We start from the raw sequence: 27,146 nt of genomic DNA on the forward strand, positions 1-27,146 counted from the left end.
GCGGAGTCTTAACCACTGGACCACCAGAGAACTCCCACTGTGATATTTTTGACATCCCATTTTCTGTGTTTTTGTGTATCCCTTAACTGCTTACTGTGGATATAGATTTTACTACTTTTGTCTTTTAACCCTCCTACTAGCTTTGTATGTGGTTGGCTTACTACCTTGAGTGTGTATTTGCTTTACCAGTGAGTTTTTTCCTTTCCTAATTTTCATGTTTATAGTTGTGGCCTCTTCTTTTTTGCTTAGAGAAGTCTCTTGAACATTTCTTGTAAAGCTGGTTGGGTGGTGCTGTAAAACTTTTGATCTCTCCCTCAAATCTGAACGAGAGTCTTGCCAGGTAAAGTATTCTTGGTTGTAGGTTTTTCCCTTTCATCACTTTAAATATATTGTGCCACTCCCTTCTGGCCTGCAGAGTTTCTGCTGACAAGTCAGCTGATAGCCTTATGGGAGTTCCCTTGTGTGTAACTTGTTGCTTTTCCTTGCTGTTTTTAACGTTCTCTCTTTATCTTTAATTTTTGCCATTTTAATTAGAATGTGTCTTGGTGTGGTCCTTTTTGGGGTTGCTCTTGTTGGGATTCTCTGTGATTCCTGGACCTGAATGTCTGTTTCCTTTTCCAGGTTAGGGAAGTTTTCAGCTACAGTGTCTTCAAATAAATTCTCTGTCCCTTTTTCTTTCTCTTTTCCTTCTAGGACCCCTATAATGCTAATGTGAGTACACTTGATGTTATCCCAGAGGTCTCTTAAACCGTTTTCATTTCTGTTCTTTCTTCTCTTCAGCTTCAGTGATTTCCACTACTCTCTTCCAATTCGCTGATCTGTTCCTCTGTATCATATGATCTACGGTTGATTCCTTCCACTGTATGTTTTTCATTTCATTTATTGTATTCTTCATCTCTGTTTGGTGGTTCTTTATATTTTCTAACTCTTTGTTAAAAACTTCTAACTTCTCACTCTGTTCATCTATTCTTCTCCTGAGTTCTTTGATTATGATCATTACCCTGAATTCTTTCTTGGGGAGATTACCTATCTCCGCTTCACTTAACTCTTCTGGGGTTTTATGTTATTCCTTCATTTGGAACACATTCCTCTGTCACCTCATTTTGCCTAATTTGCTATTTTTATTTCTATGTATCTGGTAGGTTGGTTACATTACCCAACTTTGGAGAAGCAGCCTTTTGTAGGAGATGTCCTATGTGTCCCAGCAGTGCACTCTCCTCCAGCCAGGCTATATGCCATAGGGTGCCCACTATGTGGACTGCATAGGTCCTTCTGTTGTGTCAGGCTGACTACTGTGGGTGGTCTGGTGGGCGTGGCTGGCCCTGGTCCAGTTGGTTGCCTTTTTTCTTTTAATAATATTAGCATTAGCTGGATACGTGGTTTCCCAGCTACAGATGATATTTCCCAGCATCCCTTTCAGCTAGGTATGGCCAATGGGATGAGAGTAGAGGAGATGTGAGCCAGAGTGCCTGACCCTTCCCTTCCTCTCCCCTCCTTCCTGTGGAGGGCAGATGCAGTGCTGGTGAATTGGCTTCCACCATGCAAAGGAGGATGACACCCTAGGGTAAGGCAGAGCAACAAAGTGGAAGGAACCTTGATCCCTGGGTGACTACATGGAGCAGAGCTGCTCTGTCAACCAGGACCACTGGACTGTTACAGGAGAGAGAGTTCTATCCTGTTTGACCCAGAGTATATTGGGATCTCTCTTATCAGGGTGGTTTAGCCTGTACCATAACGAATCCAGACCCCAAGCCTGGAGTTTCCTAGCCAGAGACAGCTGGAAGTGGTAGGAATTGTGTGAGATATGAGATTAGAAAACAGGCCTCAGTCCAGTGTTGGATGCTAATTTGCTGTGTGACGCTGGGTAGCTCCTCCAGCCTCTCTGGGCACCTCTACATCTTAGTCCACGTTATAAACTTGCCTCCAATGAGATGAGGTTCGTACAAGACACAAGGCTGGGCATTGTCCTTCAGCCCTCCCTGTGGCTCCTGCCCAGGAGTGCCTGCTGGTCCCGGGCTCCCCTGATCTCCTTCCCCCAGGGTTCCCCTTCTGTGTCCCGATGACTCTGCTCCAGCCCCTTGGCAACCCCTTGCTCCCAGAGTCCTGCAGCCTCCTGTCTCCTCCTCTCTGCTCCACCCTCTGGGAGGCAGGTCAGAACCCTCCAAGGCCCCCATTGCCTGGGGGATGGAGTCCTAAACCCTCGTCTGTCATCAAGGGCCCCCTGACCTGCCCCGTCCCTGCCAGGCATCTGCCCTCGTCCCACCGTCTCTGTAGTGCTTCATCCTCCTTGGCTCGAACTGATCCCTCTCAGCTGAGCTCTCAGAACTCTCTCTTCTTTTTTTCTTTTTTTTTAATAAAAATATTATCAGGGCTTCCCTGGTGTCGCAGTGGTTGAGAGTCCGCCTGCTGATGCAGGGGACATGGGTTCGTGCCCCGGTCCTGGAAGATCCCACATGCCGTGGAGCGGCTGGGCCCGTGAGCCATGGCCGCTGAGCCTGCGCGTCCGGAGCCTGTGCTCCGCGAGGGGAGAGGCCACAGCAGTGAGAGGCCCGCGTACCGCAAAAAATAAAAAATAAAAAATAAAAAAAAAAATTATCAAACCATTACCTTTGATAATTGACTTTATTCGTGGAGTTTTTTGTATACACAAAAATTCTAATTTTTGTATATTCACATATGCCTTCACATTCTTACATAGCTTTGGGGTTGGCAGTTTTAATTAAGAACCCTCTCTTCTACCTCAGGGTAGCCCGGATTTCACCCGCGTTGCACGACTTGCCATCGTATCTTTCTCTCCTATGAGAGGTTAAGGTAGATGAGGCCAGGCAGCTTGTCCTCCTCCTTCCTGTGACCCCATGAGGCCTGGTACCTACTGTGTGCTCAGGAAAGAGGGGCTCTGGGTTCTGTACTAATGGGGGCCCTTTCTGGCACCGCACTTTTGCTCTCACTGTTACCTCACGTGAAATGCCCTTCCCTCCTCTCTGCCTATCTAAATCCTATCCCTCTTCTAGAGCTAGTTCAAGGCCAGCTCCACCAGGAAGCCTGCAGTGATCACGCTGCCCGCCTTGGAGTTCCCCCAGCCCTGCCTGGGCTTCCACAATTCCTGAGGCATGAGTAGTTTCCCCGGTGGACCGGGGGACACAGAGTCCCTGCAGCAGGCATGCTGTGGGGAGGAAGGGGAGGAGACCCTGGGAACCCAGGGAAGAGATTCTGGACTGGACCGGGCAGAAGAGTGTACAGCTCCACTCCAAGGGCAGGGGAGACTGCAGCAGGTACAGGCTGATCCAGCAACCTTAGGGCAGTGTGGACCCTGGCAGCAGGAATGCAGGGGCTGCTAGGGAATCTGGGAGGAACCCAAGGAAGGGATGGCTGCCGGGCTCTGAACTGGGGCCAGTCTCAGAAGGAGCCTGCACCTCCAGGGTTCCGAGGATGTGGCCAGGCTGTTCCTCGAGGCTGGTCTGATGGTGGCCAGGCTGCCCAGGGGGCCCACAGACTGGGCTAGCAACCTCAGCAGGAGATGAGGAGGGAGTCGCTGAGTGCTGGAGCTGCAGAGGCTGGTGCCAAGGGCTCTCTACGCAGGAGCTCACAGCCAGCCAGAGCTCGGTGCAGGGCATCCAGCATGGCTGAGGGGCCAGACGTCCCCTCTGAAAAGGAAGAGTGGGCAGCAGGGCGGGTCAGTCTGCTCATTCTGGCCCACAGAACTGCTCCCCCGCCTCCCTGGGCCCACCCCAGCCCTGTTCAGCTGTCCCCCCCTCTTGCTTCTCTCCCACTGAGGACCCTGGGGAAGGGACCTTCTAATGCACAGTTTCTGACCTCCTTCTTGGTGCCAGGGACCATTCAGGGCACTGGACATACCTGAGCCCTGCCCAGCAGTGCCCAGTGAGGCCAGCGAGCAAATGCCCATCAGCCGTCTGTCTCCCTGCCAGCCTGTGAGGCCCTGTCAGGCAGGAGCCGGCCTTGCTCCTCCTGATTTCATTGGGCACAAGCTGGCACTGATGAAATTCTGCTGCCCTGAACTTTGTCTAAACAACGGGGCCACGTGGCCTAGTACTTAAGGGAGAGACCTGAGGTTTTGGCACGGCTGGCCCTTGGCCTCTCTGTGCCTCCGTCTTCCCATCTGTGGAATGGGTATGATAACAGCCCTTCCTCCGCAGTAAGCCCAGGACTGTGGGTGAGTCTAAACTGCCCACAGGGAACTGCCTGGCTCCCCTGGGGTCTGGCCACACTGGCTTCTGTTTGGCCTTTTCCCTGGGGTGTGTGCTCCCTGCTCTTGTCAACGAGCACCTTCAGCTTCCCGAAGCCTGTTCCTGAATGTACCCTTTGCAGGTGGGCAGGGCAGGAATGAGGTGGCATTTTGCAGCCCAGACACTTAGGACAGAGGTGCTAGGTCAGGATGCCCTCCAGCTGCAGCCAGGCTCTGGAAGATGGGGTCGGGGGCTCACCTACCATGTGCAGGGTCCCTGCAAGCGTCCAGTGTGCTCAGCAAAATCTTCCCCAGGGCTCTTTTCGATATGTTCTTAAAAAGAAATGGAGGGCGGGTGGCACTTGGTGGCCCTTTCGAGCTTCTGTGTGGCTCCCTGTGTCAGATAGTGTCCCCCTGCCCATGGTCCCTCCCTGGCCCCCACCCCTAGGGTGGCCACACTGCCCAGACTCTAGGTGGGTGATGGAGCAGCACGCAGGACCCATTTCTTCAGCGATCACGTGCTTACAGATAACTGTCCTTGTGCCCAAGTAGGCACTTGGGAAACGACTGTGAACAGAGAGCCTCTTGATGCGTCAGCTCCTTTAATCCTTGAAAGAGCTTATTTTATTCTCATTTTAAGCAGTGAAAAAAGCAATTTGGGGGACTTCCCTGGTGGCGAAGTGGCTAAGAATCCACCTGCCAATGCAGGGGACACGGGTTCGAGCTCTGGTCCGTGAAGATCCCACATGCCGCGGAGCAGCTAAGCCCGTGTGCCACAACTACTGAGCCTGCGCTGTAGAGCCCGCAAGCCACAACTACTGAGCCTGCATGCCTAGAGCCCGTGCTCCACAACTAAAGAAGCCACCGCAATGAGAAGCCCGTGCACCACAACAAAGAGTAGCCCCTGGTCACCGCAACTAGAGAAAGCCCGCGCACAGCAACAAAGACCCAACACAGCCAAAAATAAATTAATTAATTTAAAAAAAATTTTTTAAAAAAGCAGTGCTGAGAAAGTGAGAAATCTGCCCAAAGCCACCCAGCTGGGAGATGGAAGAACCAGCATTTGCCCGCAGGCTCCATGGCCCAGAGCTGTGCTGGGAACCACTACCCTCACAGCCCACAGGTGCAGGGCTGCCACTTGCCACTCTCCCAGGCTGTGTCACATCAGGCTGGGCCTCGGTAGCCCTACATCCTGGGCAGCCTGAAGCGCTCGCAGAGCCCACTTCAAACCCTGAAGACCTGTGTTCACATCCTACTTCCAGCTCATAGTGGCTGTGCAATCCTGGCTAAGTTTGTGTCTCTTAAGAAAAATTTTTAAATGGTTTGCTGATGCTATTTAGAAATATTGATCTCTGTCTTATGATTTTTTTAAAATTGGGCACCTTGCCAAAGGATAACAATACTTTGCCTTTAGATTCTCTTCAGTATTCTATGTGGATAAATGTGATACATAATTACTAATCACTTTGTTTCTTCCTTTCTAGTCCTTACATCCTTTCTTTTTCTTTTTATTTATTTATTTATTTATTTATTTATTTATTTATGGCTGCGTCGGGTCTTCGTTGCTTTGTGCGGGTTTTCTCTAGTTGTGGTGAGCGGGCTCTAGGTGCATGGGCTTCAGTAATTGCAGCATGTGGGCTTAGTAGTTGTGGCTTGCAGTCTCAGTAGTTGTGGCGCACGGGCTTAGTTGCTCCGCGGCATGTGGGATCTTCCCAGACTAGGCCTCGAACCCGTGGCCCCTGCATCGGCAGGCGGATTCTTAACCCCTGCGCCCCCAGGGAAGCCCACATCCTTTCTTTTTCTTGTGCTACTGCATTGGCTGGAACCTCTACGTGGCACAAGCAGTGATGACAGGCATGCTTGTCTTGATTCTGATTTTTAGAAGGATTCCTTCTAACATTTCACTAATAAGCGTGAGGTTTGTGAGAGGTAGTTGGCTGAGACTCCTAATCTGATTAAGGACGATCCCTCCTGTTCTTAACTTGCCAAGAGGTTTTATAATAAGAGGAGCTGTTACTGACTGTTCATCTATTGAGATGAACACGTGGTTTTTCTCCTTTTAATCTGCAGTGTGCTGTACTGTGTTAATAGATGTTTGATCTTGAATCATCCTGAATTCCTGGGATAAATCCAATTTAGTCATATCGCATTTCTTTAAACACTGCCAGATTTGGTTTACTAATATGCCATTTAATATTTTTGCATCCATATTTAAATATGACATTAGCTTATCATTTTCCTTTCTTATTGTATTTATTGTCCTCTGGTTTTGAGATCAAAGTTATATTAGCTTCATAAAATGAATTAGAGAGCCTCCCCTTTTTTTGGATTAGCTTCCCTGAGCTCTTTCTACATCTGGAAGTACAGATGACACCTGCCTACGTAGGGAAAGCTCAGAGCCAGTCCCCGACACAGGCTGGGCTCCCCAGCCCCGCACCGCAAGCTCCTCCCCTGCCCTGGCTGTGCTAGCTCCCGTGAGCCTACCAGGTCCCGGAGCCTCTGCAGGAGCCGCAGCACGTCCTCCAGCTTCTCCTCCAGCAGGGACAGCCGCACCCTCTCTGCCTCCACCATCTGCAGCTCCAGCCTCAGGTGCTCATTCTCGTCCACCTTCTGCTGCAGCTCTGCCTGTGGGGACCAACCGGCTCAGCGCCCGCCCTGCTGCCCTCTGCCCCGTACTCACAGCACCGTCCCCAGGCGGGGCCCATGGCCTGCCTTGACCCTTTCACAGAGGTCGTCTCATCTGGCCCCCCAAGCCTGCCAGGTGGCCAGGCACATAGAAGCCCCACTGTCTCCCCAGGGACGGCAGCGAGGCCCAGAGAAGCTGAATGCCGGGGCTGAGGCCACACAGTGAGTCAGGCTGATGTAAGAATACACATCCCTCCTTTTCTGGTGGAAGGACTCCATCCTCCCTTCTCTTCTCTATCCATCTGCTTTTACTTTTTAAAGTTTTTTGGCTGCAAGCAACAAACCGATCTGGCTAGTTTGAACAGAAAGGGAATTCACTGGCAGGCTAGTGCCTTGTTCCCAGAAGGGACTGGAAGCTGGAGAACCTCAGGATGAGGCAGCAGAAACATGTCGAGCCTCTTGTCCGGGTGCTGCAGCTGAGAACACTCTCCAGCCATTCCCCCCGCCCCCCCTCACTCGGGACAGAGAGCCCCAGGAGAGGGGCCCCACTGGGCCAGCCACAGTCACTGGCCCACCGCTGGCCAGGGCGCACTGACGCCGTTGATCCCATCAAAATACTAGAGGGTGGATGGTGGGAGGTCGCAAAATGTTGCATGGCCACCTGCCTTCCAAAGCAGGGATGGCAGGAGTGAGGCAGCCCCCTCTCTTAGCACCGATGGAGGGAAAGAGAAGCAGCTGAAGGCGTGGTGCCATTGGACGCTCAGCTTCGGGCAGGAGAGAGGAGGCCTGGGAACATAGTCAGTAACTGAGCTCTCCAGACGCCTGTTTGAGATTTAATTAGAAAGGAGTGGTCGCTATGCCCTTTGGAACTGTATCAGATCACAGATACGTTTAAAAAACAAAAGAAAACAAAGCAGTATGGATTTAGAATTTCAGGCATATAAATATAAAACGCTTTTATCAAAATCAGTTTGCAAAAGTGCATTGTGCTAGAGGGCTCAGGGAAATAATAACTTTCCATGGCATTCCATGCTTGATTACTATGGAACAGGGAAGTTGCCATGGTGTAGACAGACGAGAAAAAACATGCTAAGTGGTCTTGTTGAGATGGAGACACCTCTCTTGGTGTTGCCCGGCGCCACCCTTCTCCTCCACAACAAACTCACTAACTTTCCTTGAGGGAAGTGTCCCTCGTCCATTTCATCTGACTTTGATGGAGCTGCCAATCATGGGACCCTGCCCGCCTACCACGCGGGTTAGCCCTGGCACGGACGCATGACTGAGCCCGGACCATTGGAGCTCTTCCCTGAGGTTTAATGTACTGGGCTATTATTGTTCCCCCGGGGTTTCTTCAGTGGGCTGACGGGAGCCTAGAGCTGCCTGTGGTCCTACCTTCCCTTCCCCCGCCACATGGAGCAGGCCCCTCTGAAGTAGGGGAAAGTGAGGTCAGCACCCAGAAAAATACAGAGCAGATAGGTGGAGGCGGTCTGAGTCCCTGCACCCATCTTAGGGAGCTGAAGCGCCTGAAGCTCGTCTTAGCTGTTCTTTGGAAGCTGTTCTCCCAGCTCCGTATTCTAATAACTTCCTGTTTTTCACTCGAGCTGATCTGAGATGTATCCTTTAGCTTGCAACCAGAATATTCTTCATCAGACCTAAATCATCTTCTCTCTGAGTCTCGGTTTGTGCCTCTGGAAATGGGGCACAGCACTTGGCTGAGGTCCCTCAGTTCCGCCTGTGAGAGACTCTAGCATTGCTCCAGCTCTCAGCCTGTGGGACTCAGCTGACCTCCTCCCCTGGTGTCCCCGGGGTCTTCCCACTGCAGCCCTGGGTCCCCAGCTGCTCCAGCTCCCCCAGGGCATGGGCATGGTCGGCACTGCCAAAGTGGGTGAAGTAGGTCACGAGGTTCTTGGCCGTCTGGTCATCACACCTGCAGCGGAGGAGAGTCCCAGCACTGAGGGAGCTGCTTTCCAAAGTCTGCTCCAGCCTGGGGGTGGGGGGGCGTGTTATTACCAAGTCTGTCTCCCCTGAAAGCTGAGCGGGGCTATGGCACCCCCTGCTCACCCACCCCCGCGGCCCCTTATCTCATCAGAGCAAAAGCCAGAGGCCTCGCCCCCTCTGCCCCGTGACCTCCCGACCTCCCTCCCACCCACCTTCACTCATTCTACTCCAGCCACCGCAGGCTCCTTATGGCCCCTCCTGCATGCCTCTGGGCCTTTGCACTTGCTGTTCCCTCTGCCTGGAATGCTTTTCCCTCATTTCCTTCAGGGCTCTGCTCAAACAGCACCGGCTCAGAGGCCCTCCCCTGCCCCGCCTCTCCCTCACACCTGTCACCACTCACTGGAACAGAGGCTCCAGGGCGGAGGGCCTGTCTTGGTTAATGCTGTTTTCCTGATGCCCCCAAATTTGTTTGGCACAGAGTAGGTGCTTAGTATATGTTTGTTGACTTAAAGGGTTGGTGATAACAACGACCCTGGAAAATCAACGGAACCTTACAATATCATTTAAAAAGTCAAGGCCGCCCCCCCAGTGGAGTACCTGCTGGGATCGGGTACCCGTGGGGCATTTTACATCCTCGATGGAGAATCCTCACAAAACCTCTGTCAGACAGGTGTTACTGTCCCATCTGAGAGACAGGAAGACTGAGGCTCAGAAGTTGGGCGACTTGGCCGAGGCGCCCCAGGTGTCGGGAGCAGTGGGTTAGGAAAGGGACTGATGTGTTGAGGGTCCCACTAGAGCTTCGGGGCAGGTCCTGGGACCGCGGCCAAGGGAGTGAGAGTCAGTGGGGATTAAACCACCAGGAACTGTGCCTTGGCTCATCTCATTTCACCCTCACGCATGCCGGGCGCCGTCTTCTCCCCTCCCCCAACAGATGACGGGACAGAGCGTCAGAGGGCATGGAGGTGACCCAGCCTGGACGTGAATCGGGGGGGTCAGCCTCCCACGTTCAGGGTCTGTCACTGCACGGAGGGGCCGCCCTGTGCTTCCAGGACGACTGTGAGAGCCCGGTGCCCCTGGTGCCCAGTCCTGGGCGTCCTCACCGGCACACGCACCCACGCCCGCAGCTGGAGAGGCCGGCCAGCAGGGCCTTGACCTCAGCCGGTGGCCCCTGCTCCTGCTGCCACTTCTCACTGTCGTCCTCCTCGTCAGAGGCGGCCTGGCCCTCGACCGAGCGGAACAGCTGCTCGTCCACTGCTGGAGAAGCACGGGCTGCAGATAAGGGACAGAGGGAGGGGAAGCAGGCAGCTCTCCGGGGGGGGTGCAGGGGGGAGGGGAGAGAGGCCCTGGTGCCATCTCCCCTGCCGGTCCCTCACCGCCTCCGCGTTGAGATAGTGGCTCTCCCACCCCCTTGGGCTGTGCCGTGCGGCCCCCTCCCGTGTGCCTGGCCCGGGACCCCCTCCCTGGGTTTCACACGGGGACACTGGGAGCGAGGAGCCTTCCTCTCTTCTCTGCTGAGAAGCCGGGGCCCATCTGTGCCCTCAACGGGCGTGTTATTTCCCACTGAGGACATGGTGATCCCAGCCAAGGGGGCCAAGACCCTCTCTCGGGCTGGGCCGGGGCTCTGCAGGGCACGGGCACCCAGTGAACCGATCTTCAACTCTCAGGGACCTCATTCCTCCAACGCCCAGGGATGTGCAGGGAGGGGTGTCACACGTGTGACTCGATGTGATCCCCGACGTGGCCATGCCTCCTGGTGCGCTCCAGCCGGAATGAGCGTCAGAAACCCCGGGCTGTGTCATGCCCGCCTGGGGTCCGGCTGCCCCGCGTCAGGCCCCGTCTCCGGGGGCACCTCCACTCCACCCTGGCTCGGGGGACATGTGAGTCCAGCCTGGCCGGTCAGAGCGCAGACCACCCAGCCACATGACTGGTGCAGGCAGGGCCAGGGATCCAGCGTAGCCAGGGAGAGTCGGGCCAAAACTTGACTCAAACTTCCAGAGAAGGGTGACACCGCTGTTCCTCCAGCCTGGGGTCTGGAGGGCGTGGGTCTGAGCTGCTGGGGGCCGCCTTGTCAGTGTGACGGGAGCCCATGCACAGGACGGCAGGTGAGGCCGGGAGGGATGGGGTCTGCAGACACTCTTGGGCCTTTAAGTGAATTCTGTGAAGCAGCAAGTTCCCTTTAGCTAGAGCCAGTTGAGGCCGAATGGCCTGACACTCCCGGACAGTGTCCTGACTGGCACGGCCGTGGAATCCTCCACCTTCCCGCCCCCAGAGCATCACGCTCAGCAGCTTGGGGGTGGGCCTCGACGCCTGTATTTCTTTCTTTCTTTTTTTTAAACAAATTTATTTATTTATTTTTAATTTTTGGCTGCATTGGGTCTTCGTTGCTGCACGCGGGCTTTCTTTAGTTGCAGCGAGCGGGGGCTACTCTTCGTCGCGGTGCACGGGCTTCTCATTGCGGTGGCTTCTCTTGTTGCGGAGCACGGGCTCTAGGCGCACGAGCTTCAGTAGTTGTGACACACGGGCTCTAGAGCAAAGGCTCAGTAGTTGTGACACACGGCCTTAGTTGCTCCGCGGCATGTGGGATCTTCCCGGGCTAGGGCTCGAACCCGTGTCCCCTGCATTGGCAGGCGAATTCTTAACCACTGCACCACCAGGGAAGTCCCTGGGCACCTGCATTTCATGAGGCTCCTGGGTGATCCTGGCCGGCTGGCAAGTTTGGGAACCACTGGCTCAGGTGTCCTGATTTTGGGCACCCAGCTGGGTGGGCTCAGGGCCGTTCTGTTTTGTCTCAAAAAAGTGTCCCAGACCCAAGAGAACAGGGTTGAGGTGACTGGTCCATGACTTTTTGATCATGTGTGTTTCCAATATTGATCATTTGTTTTTCGTTGTGGGAATTTCCTGATGATGATGATGATGATGATGGTGTGTGTGTGTGTGTGTGTGTGTGTGTGTGTGTGTGTGTGTGTGTGTGTCTGTGTGTGTGGTGTCATTATTGTCACAGTCGTCCCGGTGCCCGAGGCAGGGGCAGTGGGGGCTCTGACGTCGGGTGGGAGGGATGGCACCCAGCAGCCTGTCCACTCCTACCTGCAGCTGAGCTGGAAGAGCCCTACTGGCTCAGACAGCTTTTCTCTCCTTTCCTCCTGATGCTCCACAGCCACCAGACCCAGGTTCATTAAGATGATGGGCCTCTTTGTGCTCTTCTTGAGGGGTGACCGTCCAGCCCTACTTACACACCTCTTAGGATGGGGAGATTACTCCACCCCAGCTCCCTGGCCCGACCCACCCCTACACGGGATTGACAAGAGACATATTCTCCCATGCTGAGCCAGAACCTGCCTCCCTGGATCCCAACCTCCCCCACTGGGTGTCTGCTCTCAGGCCCGGGTGTAGGGGGGGCTGGGGGCTGGGGGCTGCGGACGCCCAGCCTCAGCAGGTAGGGGATGGGGTTCTGTCTGGAGACCAGATTGCAGCATCAGCTCAGACAGGACCCTGGGAGGAGGGCTGGGGCACAGCCTGGTCAGTCGTGAGCTGGCAGCAAGCGTGGGTGTGCGGGACAAACCTTTGTGCAGGGGTCTGCTCCCCGAGCTGCTGTCGGAGCCCCAGGCTCCCTCTGGAGGGAGGTCTGGGCCTCTGGTCCCACCATCCTCAGGTTCACCACTCTTGGCTTGTGGCTCTGGGCTGGCTCGTGGTGAGGTTGGGAGGTGGCTGTCCTCCGACCTGTGGGTGTGGGAAGACACAGGTGTTGGGAGGGAGGGGGCTCAGCCAGTTTCCTGCGGGAGAGCGTGGGGTATGGGCCCGCCCTTCCCCACTCCCTGCTCTGCACAGCTAAGCTGTGATATGCCTGCAGAAGCCCCTGTGTGGTCTCCGTGGCTGACCCCATTGGCTCCCTACCCAGTGGCCAGTATGGCCGAGTCAGCCTTCTATGGGGGATATTCACCCAGCCTCCCTTGTAGCTAAGATGTAGGCTTGTAACTGCATTTTAGCCAATGGGACTAAAGGCAAAATCTTCTGAGGAGCGTCTGCATCCGGGAGGGCTGAGAGGGGTCCTTGATTCCGACCCCAGCGCTGCCAACAGGAACTGGCAGTGGGACTTGGGCTCCATTTTGCAGGTGGGTCACTGGAGCCGATGCCTCTGAGGTCCTCCCGGCTCTGATTGGGTTCTTGTGGTCGGGCCTCTGTGAGAGGGCAGGGACCCGGAAGCCATTAGCTTGTCCAGGAGCTCCTCTGGCCACGTGCCGGTCAGGGGTAAACACAGCAGCTGTCCCGGAGTAACTGGGACACGGGGAGAAGGCACTACAGAGAGCCTGAACAGGTGTGGGCGCACAGGGTTGGTCAGGTGAACTCACCACCCAGAGGACCACCTGCTGAGCCAAACAAGTGGGGGTCTGCAAGGTTGTACATGAGGCCCAGGGTGAGCCATCCGCCGCTTGGGGCCATCCAGCACCCCTTCCCCAGGGGTGACAGCTCCCCGATTGTCCCCACCCCCAGCCACAGGCTGCTCACCTGCACAGAGGAGGGCGTAGTACACAAATCAGCGTAATCCCACCCCCAGCCACCATGATTGGCTAAGGGCTGCACAGGTATAGCCAATGAGATGCAAGGAGCTGTAGGCTTGGGGAATTTCCCCGAAACAGAGGCAGCCTCTCCCTGACCGAGCAGGTGTGCTGTGGGGAGATGTGACAGCCACCTGTGACTCTTAGGGGGCCACCTGGAGATGCTGGGGGCTACGGATAGAGCCTAACAATGACGGCAATAAGAACGGATCCTTGGTAACATTATTAGAGTTGCTGGATCAGGCTCTGCCTGAAGCTAGAGCTAAGCCTAACCTTCTGTGTGTGTGTTTTTTTTTTTTTTTGTGGTACGCGGGCCTCTCACTGCTGTGGCCTCTCCCGTTGCGGAGCACAGGCTCCGGACGCGCAGGCTCAGCGGCCATGGCTCACGGGCCCAGCCGCTCCGCGGCATATGGGATCTTCCCGGACCGGGCCACGAACCCGTGTCCCCTGCATCGGCAGGCGGACTCTCAACCACTGCGCCACCAGGGAAGCCCTAACCTTTTGTGTTTTATGAGCCGGTAACTCTGACTGACAAAGTCCTGCTTTCAGGCTCCCCCAGTGCAAGCCGAGAATGGGAAGGTGCTTGGCAGTAATCAGTGTGAGACCCCCCTGGATGGGGATTCTTGGTTCAAAGAGAAACCGTGTGATTAGAGCTTAGATCATATCATTTGAGGTCTACTTGGGCAGGTGACAGTCCCTCTCAATTCCAGAGGCTCAGACCACAGCCAAAAGAAGAGAAGACACAGGGGTATAGGGTCCCTGTCTCCAAGACTCAGGGGAGGAGGCAGGTAGCCTTTATGTGGGCCCAGAGGGCAGTGCTTGACCAGGATGAAGGGGGAGGGGGAGCAAAGACGAGAGAGAGTCAAAAGAAGGCAGTTTCAGCTCCCTGAAAGGAAAAACTTTCTCACAAGGACTGCTGACCACGAATGGAATGGGCTGCGTTGGGAGGTGGTGAGCTTCCTGGCAGAGGACGTATGTAAGCAGATAAGGGACTTTCATGGGTGGAATTTTGAATAGAGTCAGACTAGGCAATGTCTAAGTCTTCCCGCTGTGAGGAATTAATTTTTTCCCTAAATTATTTAAGGGCTTCAACAAGCAAAATGAGATGGGGGGACAGCCCTTATTCAAAGTTTCCTAGCAGAGGCTGGGCCTCCCCTCCCTGCATCCCCTCAGCCACTGGAGTCTCAGAAGCCGCGTCCGAGAGCGACTTCCTGCGTCAACACAACAGTAAATCTTTCAGCATGCTCGCTCGGTGCCAGGCACTGTTCTAGGGCTTTGAACATTTCCTCACAACAACCCCACAAGGTAGGTACCATCATCCCCCGCATTTTGCCAGAGTAATTGCCTCAAGCCGCACAGCTCGGAAGCGGAGGAGCTGGGTTTACACTCAGGGCCCTGTCTCCAGGCCCGCGCCTCAGTGGCCCCACCAGGTGCAGCGGAAGCTTGCAAGGCAAGCTTGGAATGGCCCAGCCCAGCTGCTGTCCTCGTTAGGTGACCACAGGTCACATGCAGCAAAGTGGGGAAGAGGAAGCCAGCGAGGACAGAGTTCAGAGAGTGGGACGGATGAGGACACACTCTGGAATTTTCCAAATGCAACGGGGCTGCAGAGAAACAGAGTGGGGTGTTACTCTCGTCCAGCAACTGGTCTCTAACGGCCTGTATCGCTGCCCCTCTCTCTGAAGGGCCGATCTGCAGGATCGTTCGCGTGTCACACAGATGAGCTGTAATATCTCCACCTTGAAACAAACACAACAACCCTCACACCATGTGGCTCCTCCACCCGCTTCTCTGCCTGCTCTGCTCACATCTTGTCACCCGGCACCGCCACACTGCCGGGCCTGCAGAGGCAGGGCTGACCCCACATCGCTCCCTCGCTGGATGCCTCCTTCCCTCGGCTTCCGGGAGACGCTCAAGCTCCCCTGCACCCTTTCTTGTCTGCTCTGCTACTTCCTCCTCTTCATCCTGGCCCCTAACCCCCGCGGCCCTCGGGCACCACCCGAGGACCTCCTCCCTTCTTCGTGTGCGCTCCCTCTGTAAGGTCTCAGCCGTGCTGTGGTTTCAAGCACCAGTGGCTTCCAAATCTGCCTCTAGCTCTGGCTTCTCAGATCTGGTTTCCCAGTGAGCGCCCCAGCACAGCTGCTGCCTTGGCATCTCCACCTGGATGTCCCACAGGCATCTCCACCGCCTCCTTGTCTTACTCCGTCTGCCTCTCCTGCTCCTCCCGTCCCCGTGTAAAGCGCCGTCACCCACTTGGCCACTCAAACAGTGTCCGTTGGGTTTGGCCACCTGGAGGTCATACGCAGGGCCTAGTCCGGGGGGGCCGCAGCAACGGTGCTGGGCGGAGGGTTGCAGTATAGATGCTATTCTGTGGCGCCTACAGTGCCTGGGTCCGTGCAGGCGGGGGTGGGCGGGGAGAGGGGCGCAGTCCCTGCCCTCAGTGGTCCTCTGGGTGGAGACATGGGACCATCAGGCAGGGAGAGCAGAGACAGCCCTCATTCTTCAGGTCCGTGCCCGCTGGACGCAGGGCTGGACCTCCCCCAGACAAGGAGGGCGTGGGTCTGCAGGGCGGGGCGGGCAGCCTGAAGGAGGCAGGACCTGGGGTTGAGCAGCATGAAAGAGGCCTGGGCGGAAGAAGAGAGGTAGCAGGTGTTTGGGGACAGACGGGGGCAGCAGGGCCAGGGTAGCGGGCTCGCAGAGCAGACCAGAGAACGGGGGAGCTGGCCCTGACCTGGCACCCTGCTCTGGGCTGGGCCTTGGTGTGCTATTCCGGGCAACCCTCATCCCTGGGCTCTGAGGTTGCTGTTTCTCAGAGGACGAAAAGATTATGTCACAGAGGTGTTGGGGGCAGGACGGTGATGCGGACCCGGGTCCACGCCCTGCCCAGCCCGACCTGCCCACGGCCCACTCCCTGCATCACAGGCCCCACTGAGCTTCATACTACAGGTGGTGGAAGCATGTGTTAGGCTGACCCAGATGGAATTGCTGACTTCCTGCTTTTGACCTGCAAGAGGCCACCTGAGAGTGGTTCAGACTAAGAGGACACGTCTGTGTAATATTTCTTGATTGACCGACTGCAAACCCTCACTGCAGTAGTTTGTGAAAGGCTTTGTTGCAATAGTCTGGCCTTAGAAATCTGACAGCTCTTGGCCCTGGGACTGGACCACAGGGCCCAGTGGTTTAATGAGGGTTTCCCATAAGAATGAGATCCCTGGGGTTGGCTCTGGGGAGATGCGGTGACATGGGGGCAGGTGGAGGTCACCTGTGGTGCCCCCCTGACTTGCAGCTCTAGCTTCTTTGAATGCTCCAGCCCCAAAGTCACAGAGAGGACCCTGTAACCTGATAAGTATGTGTCTCTTTCCACCCACCCCCAGGCCATCAGCACTTGCTGTCACGGCCATTTTCTGGAAAACAGCTCTGACCCTGCTCCAAAGCCTTCTGTGTCTTCCCATGGCTGACCGGACAGGTCCAGATCCCCCCATATTCCAGCCGTTCCCCAAGCTAGTTTCCGCAAGTGATGAAGCTAAGATCGGAGGAGGAAGGGATATATTTTGTTCAAGAGGGTCCCACAGGTGGCGAGAAGTCCCCCTGCCCACCTCCACTTCTGCACTCCAGTCCCCACTCTACTCTGGCTGCCAAAGGGAGCAGAGGTCAGCTCTGACCCCGTCCATCTTCCCTGCGAAATGCTTCAGTGGCTCTCTGTGGCCAAGAGAAAGAACGCCAGTGTCCTTAACACAACCTCGAGGGTCCTTCACGGTCTGACTCGGCCCAGCCCTCCAGCTCACGGCTGCTGATGCCGCCTGGGCATGGCAGAGCCAGACCCACAGACCCTCCGGCGCGTTGCCCTCTAGGTCCTTGTACGTGATGACCACGGCCAGCACCTTACTGTGTCTCAGACGCTGCTCTGAGTGCTTTTTTCCCTTATATATACAGATTTAATTTTTTAAAATTGAAGTATAGTTAAATTACGTTATATTAGTTTCAAGTGTACCGCAAAGTGATTCAATTATACTTGTGTGTGTGTGTATACACACACACACACACACACACACACACACATATTCTTTTTCAGATTCTTTTCCTGCATAGGTTATTACAAGACACTGAGTAGAGTCCCCTGTGCTCTACAGTAGGTCCTTGTTGCTTACCTATTTATTTTATAGATAGTATGTACGCTCTGAGTGTTTTAATGAAAAAAGTCATCTATTCCTCCCAGCAGCCCTAAGAAAAACTTATTCTCATTCCTACCATTTCACAGATGAGAAAACTGACGTCCAGAGCTGGGGAAACTTGCTGAGACCGCACAGATCCCTCGAGCTGCAGTGTGTACCCATCCCGAGCTAGTTCTGCCTGGAAAACCCTGCTGGTCCTTCAACCACCCACCTGCCGGGTCCCCGACACAAATGTTGCTTCCTTTCAGAACTTGCCTCCCTACCTGGATGCCCTGAGCTCCCACGGTCTCCAGCGGCTGTTGTGCTGTGTTTCCCCCATCAGACGGCGTTTCCTGGAGGGCAGCCAGCACAGGACAGAGTGGCCCGTCAAGGTTTGTTGAACGATGAATGCGGGAACGGATGAATGACACCACTGGCAGCAGTTCACGGTGACTAGCGGGAGGGAGGGCAGGTCAGGCGAGGACAAGCCCAGCGCCCCGGGGGGGATTCCAGCTCCTCCTGTCCCTCTGTTCTTGGATTGTTCCAGAAAGACAGGAGAGCGCTAGCTTTGGAGCCACAAACCGGGGGCGAGTCCCATCCCCATCACTGCCGAGTCCCATGGATGGGGGCTGACAGAGGGGTGGACCCTCCAGGTGAGAGGGTGAGGAAGACCTTCCCAAACTGCAGGCATTTTGGGTCACTGGCCCTATTGTTGACTAATACAGATTTCCTTTCATAGGAAACATTATCACCAAGAGTAAAAAGCCACTGTCTCTTGCCATAAATAGAAGGTAACCAGAAAAACAAAGACAACAAAACAGCCAGTTCTAGCTAGATCCTGTTTTCAGGCTGTTCTTTCTTTGTTAAAAAGAGAGGGTGGCTAAGGGGAGTTAGAGATTCACCCGGTCAGCCCAGGACCTGAGACAACCAGGACTGCAAAGGCCGGCAGAGGCCCTCGCTGGCCTGTGACCCCACGTCCACCCCCTGCCCACCTCGGGCCACTCTCCTCTGGGGGCACGGAGGGGCTGGGGGACCTGCAGAGACACCTGTCACCCCACAGGCACAGCGGAGCACCTCCCTCTCAGCTGCAGGCCCTCCTGGGGAGAGGCGGGCCCGCGGCAGCCCACGGTCCCCTCACGCCCGGACAGACCACGTCCTTGAGCCAGCAGGGCGTTCCCTCCAGCTATGCACCTCTGGGTGCCGCCCTGAGCCCCGAGTGAGCCTCCCTCTGACGCCTTCTTCCTGCTGGAGCCCGGTGGCCAACACGATCTGACAAGGGCCAGATGTTCCCCTCTACTCCTTCCAGCCCTGGCAGCTCACGCCCAGCTCCAGGCCTCCGACGGACATAGCCTCCCTTGGTTCTGCGATGCAAAGGGGGGTTCTCGGGAGCTGCCTAATCTGGGTTCCACCCCACAGGACCGTGGCTTTGCGATGTGACGCTCCGCAACTGCCCCTGCCCCCCGGCCTCCATCTCAATCCTCTCTTCATTCACCAGTAAACACTGATGGGCCCTGGGGTCCCATGAAGATGAAAAGAAATAACGGTACTTTTAAACACGGGGAGCTCCTGCCTCCGTTTAGTATTCAAGGGGATTTTAGGTGGCATTCGGATGAACAGGTTGTGTGAGTGTGTGTGTGTGTGTGTGTGTGTGTGTGTGTGTGTGTGTGTGTTACACAGTTAAGTATTTAGTATAATGTGTACTAAAGACAATTAATGAACCATTTTAGTTTTATGTTTATGACAGCGATAAAACTTCCTTTTAAATTAAGTAAAAAGAGTGAGATGATTTAAGGAAAAATAGTAACTAAAGGATAACAATACGGGTGCTCTGCAGGTATGGTTAAAGGTGACACAGCTCCTGGGAGAGTGTCTGAAATTTGGCAAACGCTTGGACAGCAGCACGTCATAAGCTGTGGGCACTGTCGGAGCCAAGCTCTTGCCGTGTCCCTCAGCCACTCGTTCTATCCCCTGCACAGCAGAGGACCCCACCGCTAACATACTGACACCCTCTTTTTATAACATTCCTGTGCTATCCCTAAATGAGCTAATAGACCCTGTCTTTACATACACTTTGAAGAAATTAATGTGATGCCTTGTGATTTAAAGGAGAAAGGAATTTTATAACATACATTTCAATAAGTAAATGCTCAGATATAAAGAAAATTTCAGATGCTTAAAACTATAATGGCTAAGTTTGAATTTGAGAGAGGTAAGGTAATGTTCAGTGGAATGTTGTTGACACTCTTTCCCTATAGTTGACATTTTGAAATAAGGACTAGGAAAAGATATTCAGATAGATGGTGGAGGGACAGATGGACAGACAGATAGACAGATATGCAGACTCCCTGGGACGCAGAGTAATGAATGCCAGTGGACACAGGAACTCCTTACCAGCTGGTAAAGCTTCACAAATGTTGCTATCATCTGTGATGTGGTTACGCAATGATGAGCCACCCTTGGAAAATTCCAGACAAGTCAAAGTATAACCTTCCCTCAACTCACACTGCATTGCATTCTTGCAAAATTCTTTGCATATTAAACCTGTGCAAAAAAACTGTGTTTGTATGGAAAGCAGACTTAGGACCTAGGCTCAGATAATTGCAGTGAAAGCAAGTTTTTCGCAGAACGAACACACAGCAGGGCATTTGGAAGTCATGTGGGGTACAAGGCAGTCCTGGTGGGTCGTACAGGGCCTACCTGGAGGCCTGTATCCCTGGAATCCACCCCCAAGTGCTGGCAGCACCGTCCTCCTAGTCACTGAAACAAACAGTCGCTCCCCACAAATTTCCAGAACGTCTCTGGGGGAGATATTGCTCCCATGGAGATAGCTTGTTCTCACCACATTCACAGGCTGCAGGGATTAGGGTGTGGGATCTCCGGGGTCATTCCTAGAAATTCTGCCCGCCCGCACAGTAGCCATGGTGCTGCCACAGCAGGACAGACACTTCATTGGAAAGAAAGGAGAAGTGAGTTGTTCGAGGCTGTACCCAAGCCAGTGGTTCACGGTTGTAACAACAGAAACCATCATTGAAGCAGGAAAGGAATTGGTGGGCAGGACACCCAGGAGCTAACAGAGTCGATGGGCAGCTTGGAGGGCCAGGCTTGGGCAGAAAGCAAGGGAGGGCAGACCCAGCCGGTGCAGGAGCAGAATTTCTAGGAATGACCCCCCAAGATCCCACACCCTAATTCCTGCAGCCTGTGAATGTGGTGAGGTATCACTGCTGGGATGGTGTTATGTTATATGGGACAGCTGACCTTAAGCTGTGTCACCTCATCACACGTGTCCCTTTAAAAGCAGAGAACTTTCTTGGCTGGTGCAGAAGAGGAAGTTAGGGAAATGTGAAGTGTGAGAAGGACTTGGGTCGTTGCTGGTTAGAGGATGAACAGGGACACAGGAGATGGCATGTAGAGAGCGACCCCTGCTGACAGTCAGCAAGGGATGGGGATCTCAGTCCTACAACCACAAGGATCTGAATTCTGTCAGCCCCTGGGTGAGCTTGGAAACAGGTTCTTCCCCTCAGCTCAAGGTCAACAGCACCTTAATTTCAGCCTTGTGGGAGCCTAGGCAGAGAACCCGGGCAAGCCTGCCTGGACTTCTGGCCTGCAGAATGTGAGATCATAAGTGGATGTTGTTTTGAGTGCCTCCGTTTGTCGTAATTTGTTATGGTTGCTAGGAACCAAATACAGCAACCCAAACAATCACACCCCATCTGTCTTGTTGGCACAATCTCAATTATTCCGTCAGGCACTGAGTGGCCAAGTGCTTCCCAGGCACTGAGTGGCCAAGTGCTTCCAGACAGGAGATCTGATTGGTTTAAGCTGATCATGATTATTCCTTCCTTTTGCCAAGGATTGGTTTAGGAACAGGCATGTGATGTGATCCTGGCCAATGAGAGATGAGGGGAGGTCTTCCAGGAGGGTCTCTGGGAACAGAGAAGTTGAAGAAGGACGTTATTTTTCTGTCTCTGGATGTGACAGTGATGCCTGGGCCATGGCAGCTATCTTGTGACCATGAGGGGCCTTTGCTGATAGGCCAAGATGACAGGCTAAGAGTCGAAAGATGGAGAATTGGGTCCTTGCAAACATCACTGAGCTGCTGTCCCCTGGACTTCTCATGCAGGATTATCAATGTCCCTGTGGTTTAATCCATTGTGAGTTGAGTTTTCTGTTACTTGCAGCCTAAAGCACTGTCACTGATAAACACTTCACAGCACTGCTTGGGGGTTAAATGAGGTTGTGTATGTGAAGTCGTTAGTGCAGTGCATCATAACCACAGGTGCACAGAAACGCTGGCCTCTGTTCCCTCCTGCCTCAACCCCTGGTTGAGTCAGGGTTCACCCAGAGAAGTGGGACCAGTAGGGGATGCCCATCTACATTCACGTCTATAGCTACAGTGCTGTCTCAAGAGCTTTGTAACCAGGAAGTGGCCTCTGTGCTCAGCGAGTCTGAAATCCAGAGGCAGGGGAGCGCACAGGCGGCCTAGACCCTTGGGCACAGCAGAAACTGTGTCCACAGGCGGAACCTCTTGGTTTCAGGGAAGCCGTCAGCCTTGCTTTAAGGTCTAGCAAGTGATTAAATGGGACTCACCCAGATTAACCAGGATCATCTCGCTTACTCAGAGTCAACTGGTTAAAGACTTTAATTCATATGTAAAATGCCTCAAGGCAACCGTAGGTTAGTGCTTGAATGACTTGGGCTGGAACCAAGTAACTCAGCAAGGTGACCCAGCCAGAAACCATCACACCCCTGCATTCAGCCTTTTCTGAAATGGATAGAAGACGTTACTCTCATTTGCTTCCCTCTCTGCATTCAATCCTCTGACACCCAGTAGCCCCCGAGCTTTGGGAAGCTGCAGGGCAGACAGGACATGCAGGGCCTGGCCAGGGCTGGCCAGGAGTGGGGTCGCCAGGCAGCCAGAGGTCCTGGAGGCTCGCACACCGGCTGCCTTTGCTGTGTGGCGTTTCCTGAGTGAAGGCTCGCAGGAAACAGAGACGGGTGTGTGAAAACAAAAGAACAACAGTAGGAAGAAGAGCTTGAGGGGGGGCCTTGGAGGAAGAGCCGAAAATAAATCCTGAAGAGGGGAGTGTGCAGACAGGCCTCGGGGCCTGGGAAGCCTTTCTGACTGTTCCTCGTTTCTGGTCCCTACCTGAATGCGGGGCACCACCTCTACTGGGGGGTGGGTGCAAGGGGGTGTCTGAGCAGGCCCCCCACAGTCCGAGCTGCTAATCTGGCTCTGCAGTTCATCCCACAGATGAACTGTGTGCCGGAGACACTGTACTTACCAGAATGGCCCGACCTCCTGGAGCCTCCCTTCCCCTGGGCGACATGGACCCCGGTGAAGTCACAACAAAAATAAGGCCAGAGGCTGTGAGAGATGACAGGGAAGCAGGCTGGCCGGGCCGCGGCCTCTGAAGATGTCATGGGATGTAGCCAAGACAGCTGGGTGGATGCGAATTAGTCAGAAGCTGCCTGGGAGCAGTCGGGGAACCCTGTGCCTGAAGTGGACCAGGGAGGGGTTTGGGGTTCAAGGAGCAGAGAGGTCAACATGGCTGGAGGGGTGCACAGCGGGCAGAGTGGAGGAAGCTGGGGCCAGAGTGGGGGCCCCATCTCTCAGGGCCACGGTCATGGCAAGGAGGCCCTCAGCCCAGGTATCTCAGGATGTGACTGGATTACTGTATTTGGAGACGGGGCCTTTAAAGAGGTGATTAAGTAAAAATGAGGTCCTAGGGTGGCCCTCATCCAATGTGACTGGTCTCCTTGTAACAAGAGGAGGTTAGGACACAGACATGCATGGAGGAATGACTGTGTGAGGACGCAGGGAAGAGACGGCCGTCTCCAGGCCAAGGAGAGAGGCCTCAGGGGAAACCACTGCTGCCCACACCTTGATCTTGGACTTCCGGCCTCCAGAACTGCGAGACGGTGCCCACCTGTGGTTGATGCCGCCCAGACCGTGGTATTTGTCACGCAGCCCGAGCTGACTAATACACTGCCACTAACACACTGTAGCAAAGCAGCCACCTCCACCGTGCCCTCCCCTTATTCATCCCATGTACTGTCACCTATTGGTCAGCGGTCTCCCCCCAGGACGTCAGCTCCATGAGGGCAGGGACCTTGCCTCGTTCATGGCTGTTTCCCTTGGACCCAGGGCAGCACGGCACTCTGGGCATGTGACAAAATGTGGTTGGATAAAGAACAGTCAGTGGTTAACTCTGACAGAAAATTGTGAAGAGACCCCACAGAGAATCTCTGTCCCCTCCCCGCTTCAGGGTCTCTGATGTCGGCGGCTCCAGCCTTCTCTAAGTCACCCCCGTCCTCTCAGGAGGATTCAGGGCAGGTGATGGGAGCCTCAGGCGTTTCCCATGGTCCGTGCACCTGCCCGGTCAGGAGGAAACACCTGCCTTTCTGGGGCAGGCCCTCTGCCCAGCAATGGCCGCAGGGGCAGAAAGGAGGGGCATTGGGCGCCATTGCTGCCCACAGGAGCTCCCAGTCGAGAGGGACTGCTGTTCTTTGCAGAAGCCACCTCTCCTTCAATCCATCCGTGAGACCCAGGTCCTGTGAACCAGAGTGGCAGTGATTGGTCCAGAGTAGTCACATGACACCCCGCCAACTTAGCCAGTCAGCATATTCCAGCATCCCTGGTACCACTGATTGGTTCAGGGATGGGCGTGACCCATGTCAGGATAATCAAGAGTTAATCTAAGGATTTTCTTGGAGCTACTGGGAAAGAAATTCTCATTCTATTGGGTTACTCCAGTAGAGGGATTGGTGCTAATCCTGGGCTCGGAGGCCCAAGCATCCCCTTTTTCATCTTCCCTTTGCTTGGTGCCACGCTGCAGCCTTCACTCGTCTTGGATTCTCACTTCTAAGAGGAAGGTCACGAGGTGGAGTCTGTTGCTTTTGTCTCATGGCATCCTCCTCCTGTCTCCTGATAATAGCACCCACTTTGCTTTCAGGAACTGTCCCGCCCCCTACCTGGCATCCACCTCTCCCAGACCACAGGGTTGAGCGTGCGTCCTAGGTCTGGCTGGCTGGCGTATCCTAGCGCCCTGGCCACAGTGATGGCCTAGACGTGGCCTGTCACCCAGGCTGGGCTGGGCAGCGTTCTTCCCTGAGACTTTATCTGCAGGTGCTGGGAAGCAGTATGCAGGTCACTGAATTTGGAAAGTTACGGATCTGGGGTCACTGCAGCCTGTCCCCTCCCATGTGGAGCCGGAGTGCGTGAAACCAAGCAGGGACAAGCAGAGGTTCGGGATGGATGGACAGTGCTGGTGGCACGGGATTTAAAGTCTGCTCCCTGCAGGTAAGCGCCAACTGATGACAATGAAATTGGTGGACGACTTACTGTGTGCCAGGCACAAGTCGAAGTGCTTTTTACACGTTATCTCACTTAAGTCTTGCCTATGATGTAGGCACTAAAACTAACCTCATTTTCCAGATGAGCAAACGGAGGCAAAAACAGGTAGAGTCAGAGCCTCTCAAGAAGGGTCAAGGCACCAAAGAAGATGGATAAAGCAGGCAGTGGCCAAAGGCGACCGACTGGTCTGGTACTTCAGGCCACCCCGGGTCCTGTGCGGCTGCCCCTGACCTGGGAAACCGATATCTTGGTCCTCTTGTCACCTCTCTGTGTGCCTGAGGCCACCCGCCTGGCTTGGAACTGGGAAAGCAGGGCTCGCAAACGTAGGGTCTCAGAGCATCCCCAACTAACCTCGAAGGCACAGAGCCGAGGCCTGTTCCCGAGCCCCGACGGAAGCAGCGCGAGAGCCCAGGACTCTTGGGCCCCTGAGGACTGAGTCCAGCCTGGGCTATGCCCTGACTGCCTGGGTGACCTTGGCCAGATCACCTCAGGGAGGGACTCTATCGATCGAACAACTCAACAGGTGGTCCCCGGCTCCTCCCCCGGCACTGCCTGCACTCATTCCCCCGGGCTCCGATGCCCTCTGGGGCCCCGCCCTGGCTGTTGGGCTCACACAGACGCGCACTTGTGGTTTCTGGGCGGGCCTTGCTTTTCTGGATAGAAACAAACAGATGTCCTGTGCTTTCTGCCTTTAATAGCGTGTGGAGGCCACGTTTCTGAGGCACATCGCAAAGACTCATCACAGAGCCCGCCCCGGGCTTCTGGTCAGGAGCAGACAATGAAACCCAAACCCCAGTGTGTTCCAAGCACTGTTAGGTGAGTTCCTGTAACTTTCGGCGGAAGGGCATCCCCAACTGATGAACCCACCGCTAGAGATGTCTTCCCAGCTGCCCCTGGAAGGTCATCTTTACGCAGGTGTGGTGTGACCGCCCACGTGCCATACTGGCCGTAGTGGGTAACCTGTGGCCAGTGGAGCTAGAGGTGTCGGGGATGCAGCGAGAAATTGTAGGTGGGACTTGAGTTTAGGTCCAGGCGGTGTGGCTTCTTAGCAAACTCTGGCTGCAATTTCAGGGTGACGTAGCAGGGGGATAAAAGGTCCGGTAATCCCCCATCGGTCCCGGCCGGACCCTGAGGACTCAGGAGGAACCACAGTCACCTGACATCCCCCTCCTCAGCCTGTACGCAGTGGGATCCTTTGCTGAACTGGGCTCCTGGGGGTCCGTGACTGTGAACGTGACCAGGTAAGATTCTCGAGGCACGGTTCTCACTCCCACTGACCCCTGAGGTCCTGGCTCACCATCCAGTCCGCAGCGCATAACGTGCCCACAACACATCGGAGTGCTCTGTTACGCTAGGGTGAAAGCCACTCGTGTTTGCTCTCCCCAACCCAGCACGAGGTGAGGACACCACGGCTGGCTCTGGGTGACCCCTTGCTGGCTCCTCCACCCAGAGGTAGGTCCCCCTTGTCAACCTGGCTGCTGCCTGTGGCTCTAATGCCTGTTTCACCCTGCAAATCCTAAGGTGCTGTCCTTGAGGAAGGCTCTGACCTAGAATGGAGAATGGCAGGTTGAGGCTCTGCCCAGCTCCAGGTAAGGCCTCCAGGTGTGGGGCTGGTGGTCCGTCCCTTCTCAGGCGCTGGACCCAGAAATGGTCTCCTCACCAGCCTCCTTGCCTCTCACCTTCCCTCCTGCCCATTTGTCCTTCACAGGCAGCCTGAAGCGTTGCTCTGAAGCTCAAAGTGATCACTTCACTTCTGTTTCAAGCCCTTCTCTGTCTCCCTCGTTCTCTGGGGTGAAGGCCTCGTGCCTCAGCCTGGTGCTCAGGGCCCTTCGCCATCCTCGCCTGCCCTTCCAGCTTCCTTTCCTGCCACTTTCCACCTCAAACCCCCCAGCCACAATATGTCTTCCTGTTCCCAAGAGGCACCAAGGCCTTCACACCTCCAAGCCTTTGCACTCACGGCAACCTGAATCTGCGATACCTCAGAAAACTCCTACTCATCCTTCAACACCCAGCTCAGATGATGGCATTCCCCCGAGAGATGCCCTAGCCATCGTCACTCACGCTGGGGTCAGGGTCCTGTGCTTGCCCACACTGTGCAATTCCGGTAGGACCCTGACACTCAGCTGACACTGTCCACTCCTTGTGGCGGTCGTCACACACATAGGGTTCTCTGGGGCCAGACTCTGTTCATATCAGCAACACCAACGACCACTACCATTACTATTTATGGGGGGTACTGTGATAAGGGATAAATAAAATAATAATCTCCAGCATTCGTCGAGAGTTTTCTCAAGGCTAAGCGTTATTCTAGGTGCTTTGTACATATTAGCATTTTATCTTCAAAT

The 27,146-nt window shown here is 54.7% G+C and overlaps 1 protein-coding gene and 1 long non-coding RNA gene across 2 annotated transcripts in view; one reads left to right on the top strand and one right to left on the bottom strand.

Annotated features, from left to right (window-relative positions):
* Nucleotides 1-2,614: 2,614 nt before the first annotated feature.
* EFCC1 (EF-hand and coiled-coil domain containing 1) overlaps nucleotides 2,615-27,146 on the bottom strand; it is a 33,128-nt gene continuing 8,596 nt past the window's right edge. Inside the window, exons 3-8 of the mRNA XM_060161035.1 lie at nucleotides 12,306-12,463; nucleotides 9,847-10,015; nucleotides 8,594-8,735; nucleotides 6,668-6,808; nucleotides 4,447-4,516; nucleotides 2,615-3,644 (exon numbers count right to left, since the gene is read on the bottom strand). Coding sequence (XP_060017018.1) covers nucleotides 3,508-3,644; nucleotides 4,447-4,516; nucleotides 6,668-6,808; nucleotides 8,594-8,735; nucleotides 9,847-10,015; nucleotides 12,306-12,463 — 817 coding nt within the window. The 3' untranslated portion in view covers nucleotides 2,615-3,507. The remainder of the gene's footprint in view (nucleotides 3,645-4,446; nucleotides 4,517-6,667; nucleotides 6,809-8,593; nucleotides 8,736-9,846; nucleotides 10,016-12,305; nucleotides 12,464-27,146) is intronic.
* LOC132526742 (uncharacterized) lies at nucleotides 17,585-26,895 on the top strand. The gene is made up of 5 exons (XR_009542680.1): nucleotides 17,585-17,839; nucleotides 24,574-24,747; nucleotides 24,883-25,617; nucleotides 25,873-26,042; nucleotides 26,323-26,895. It is a non-coding gene; the product is annotated as an uncharacterized LOC132526742 (long non-coding RNA).

This window comes from Lagenorhynchus albirostris, chromosome 10 (genome assembly GCF_949774975.1).
Source record: "Lagenorhynchus albirostris chromosome 10, mLagAlb1.1, whole genome shotgun sequence".
In the NCBI taxonomy this organism is placed as follows: domain Eukaryota; kingdom Metazoa; phylum Chordata; class Mammalia; order Artiodactyla; family Delphinidae; genus Lagenorhynchus; species Lagenorhynchus albirostris.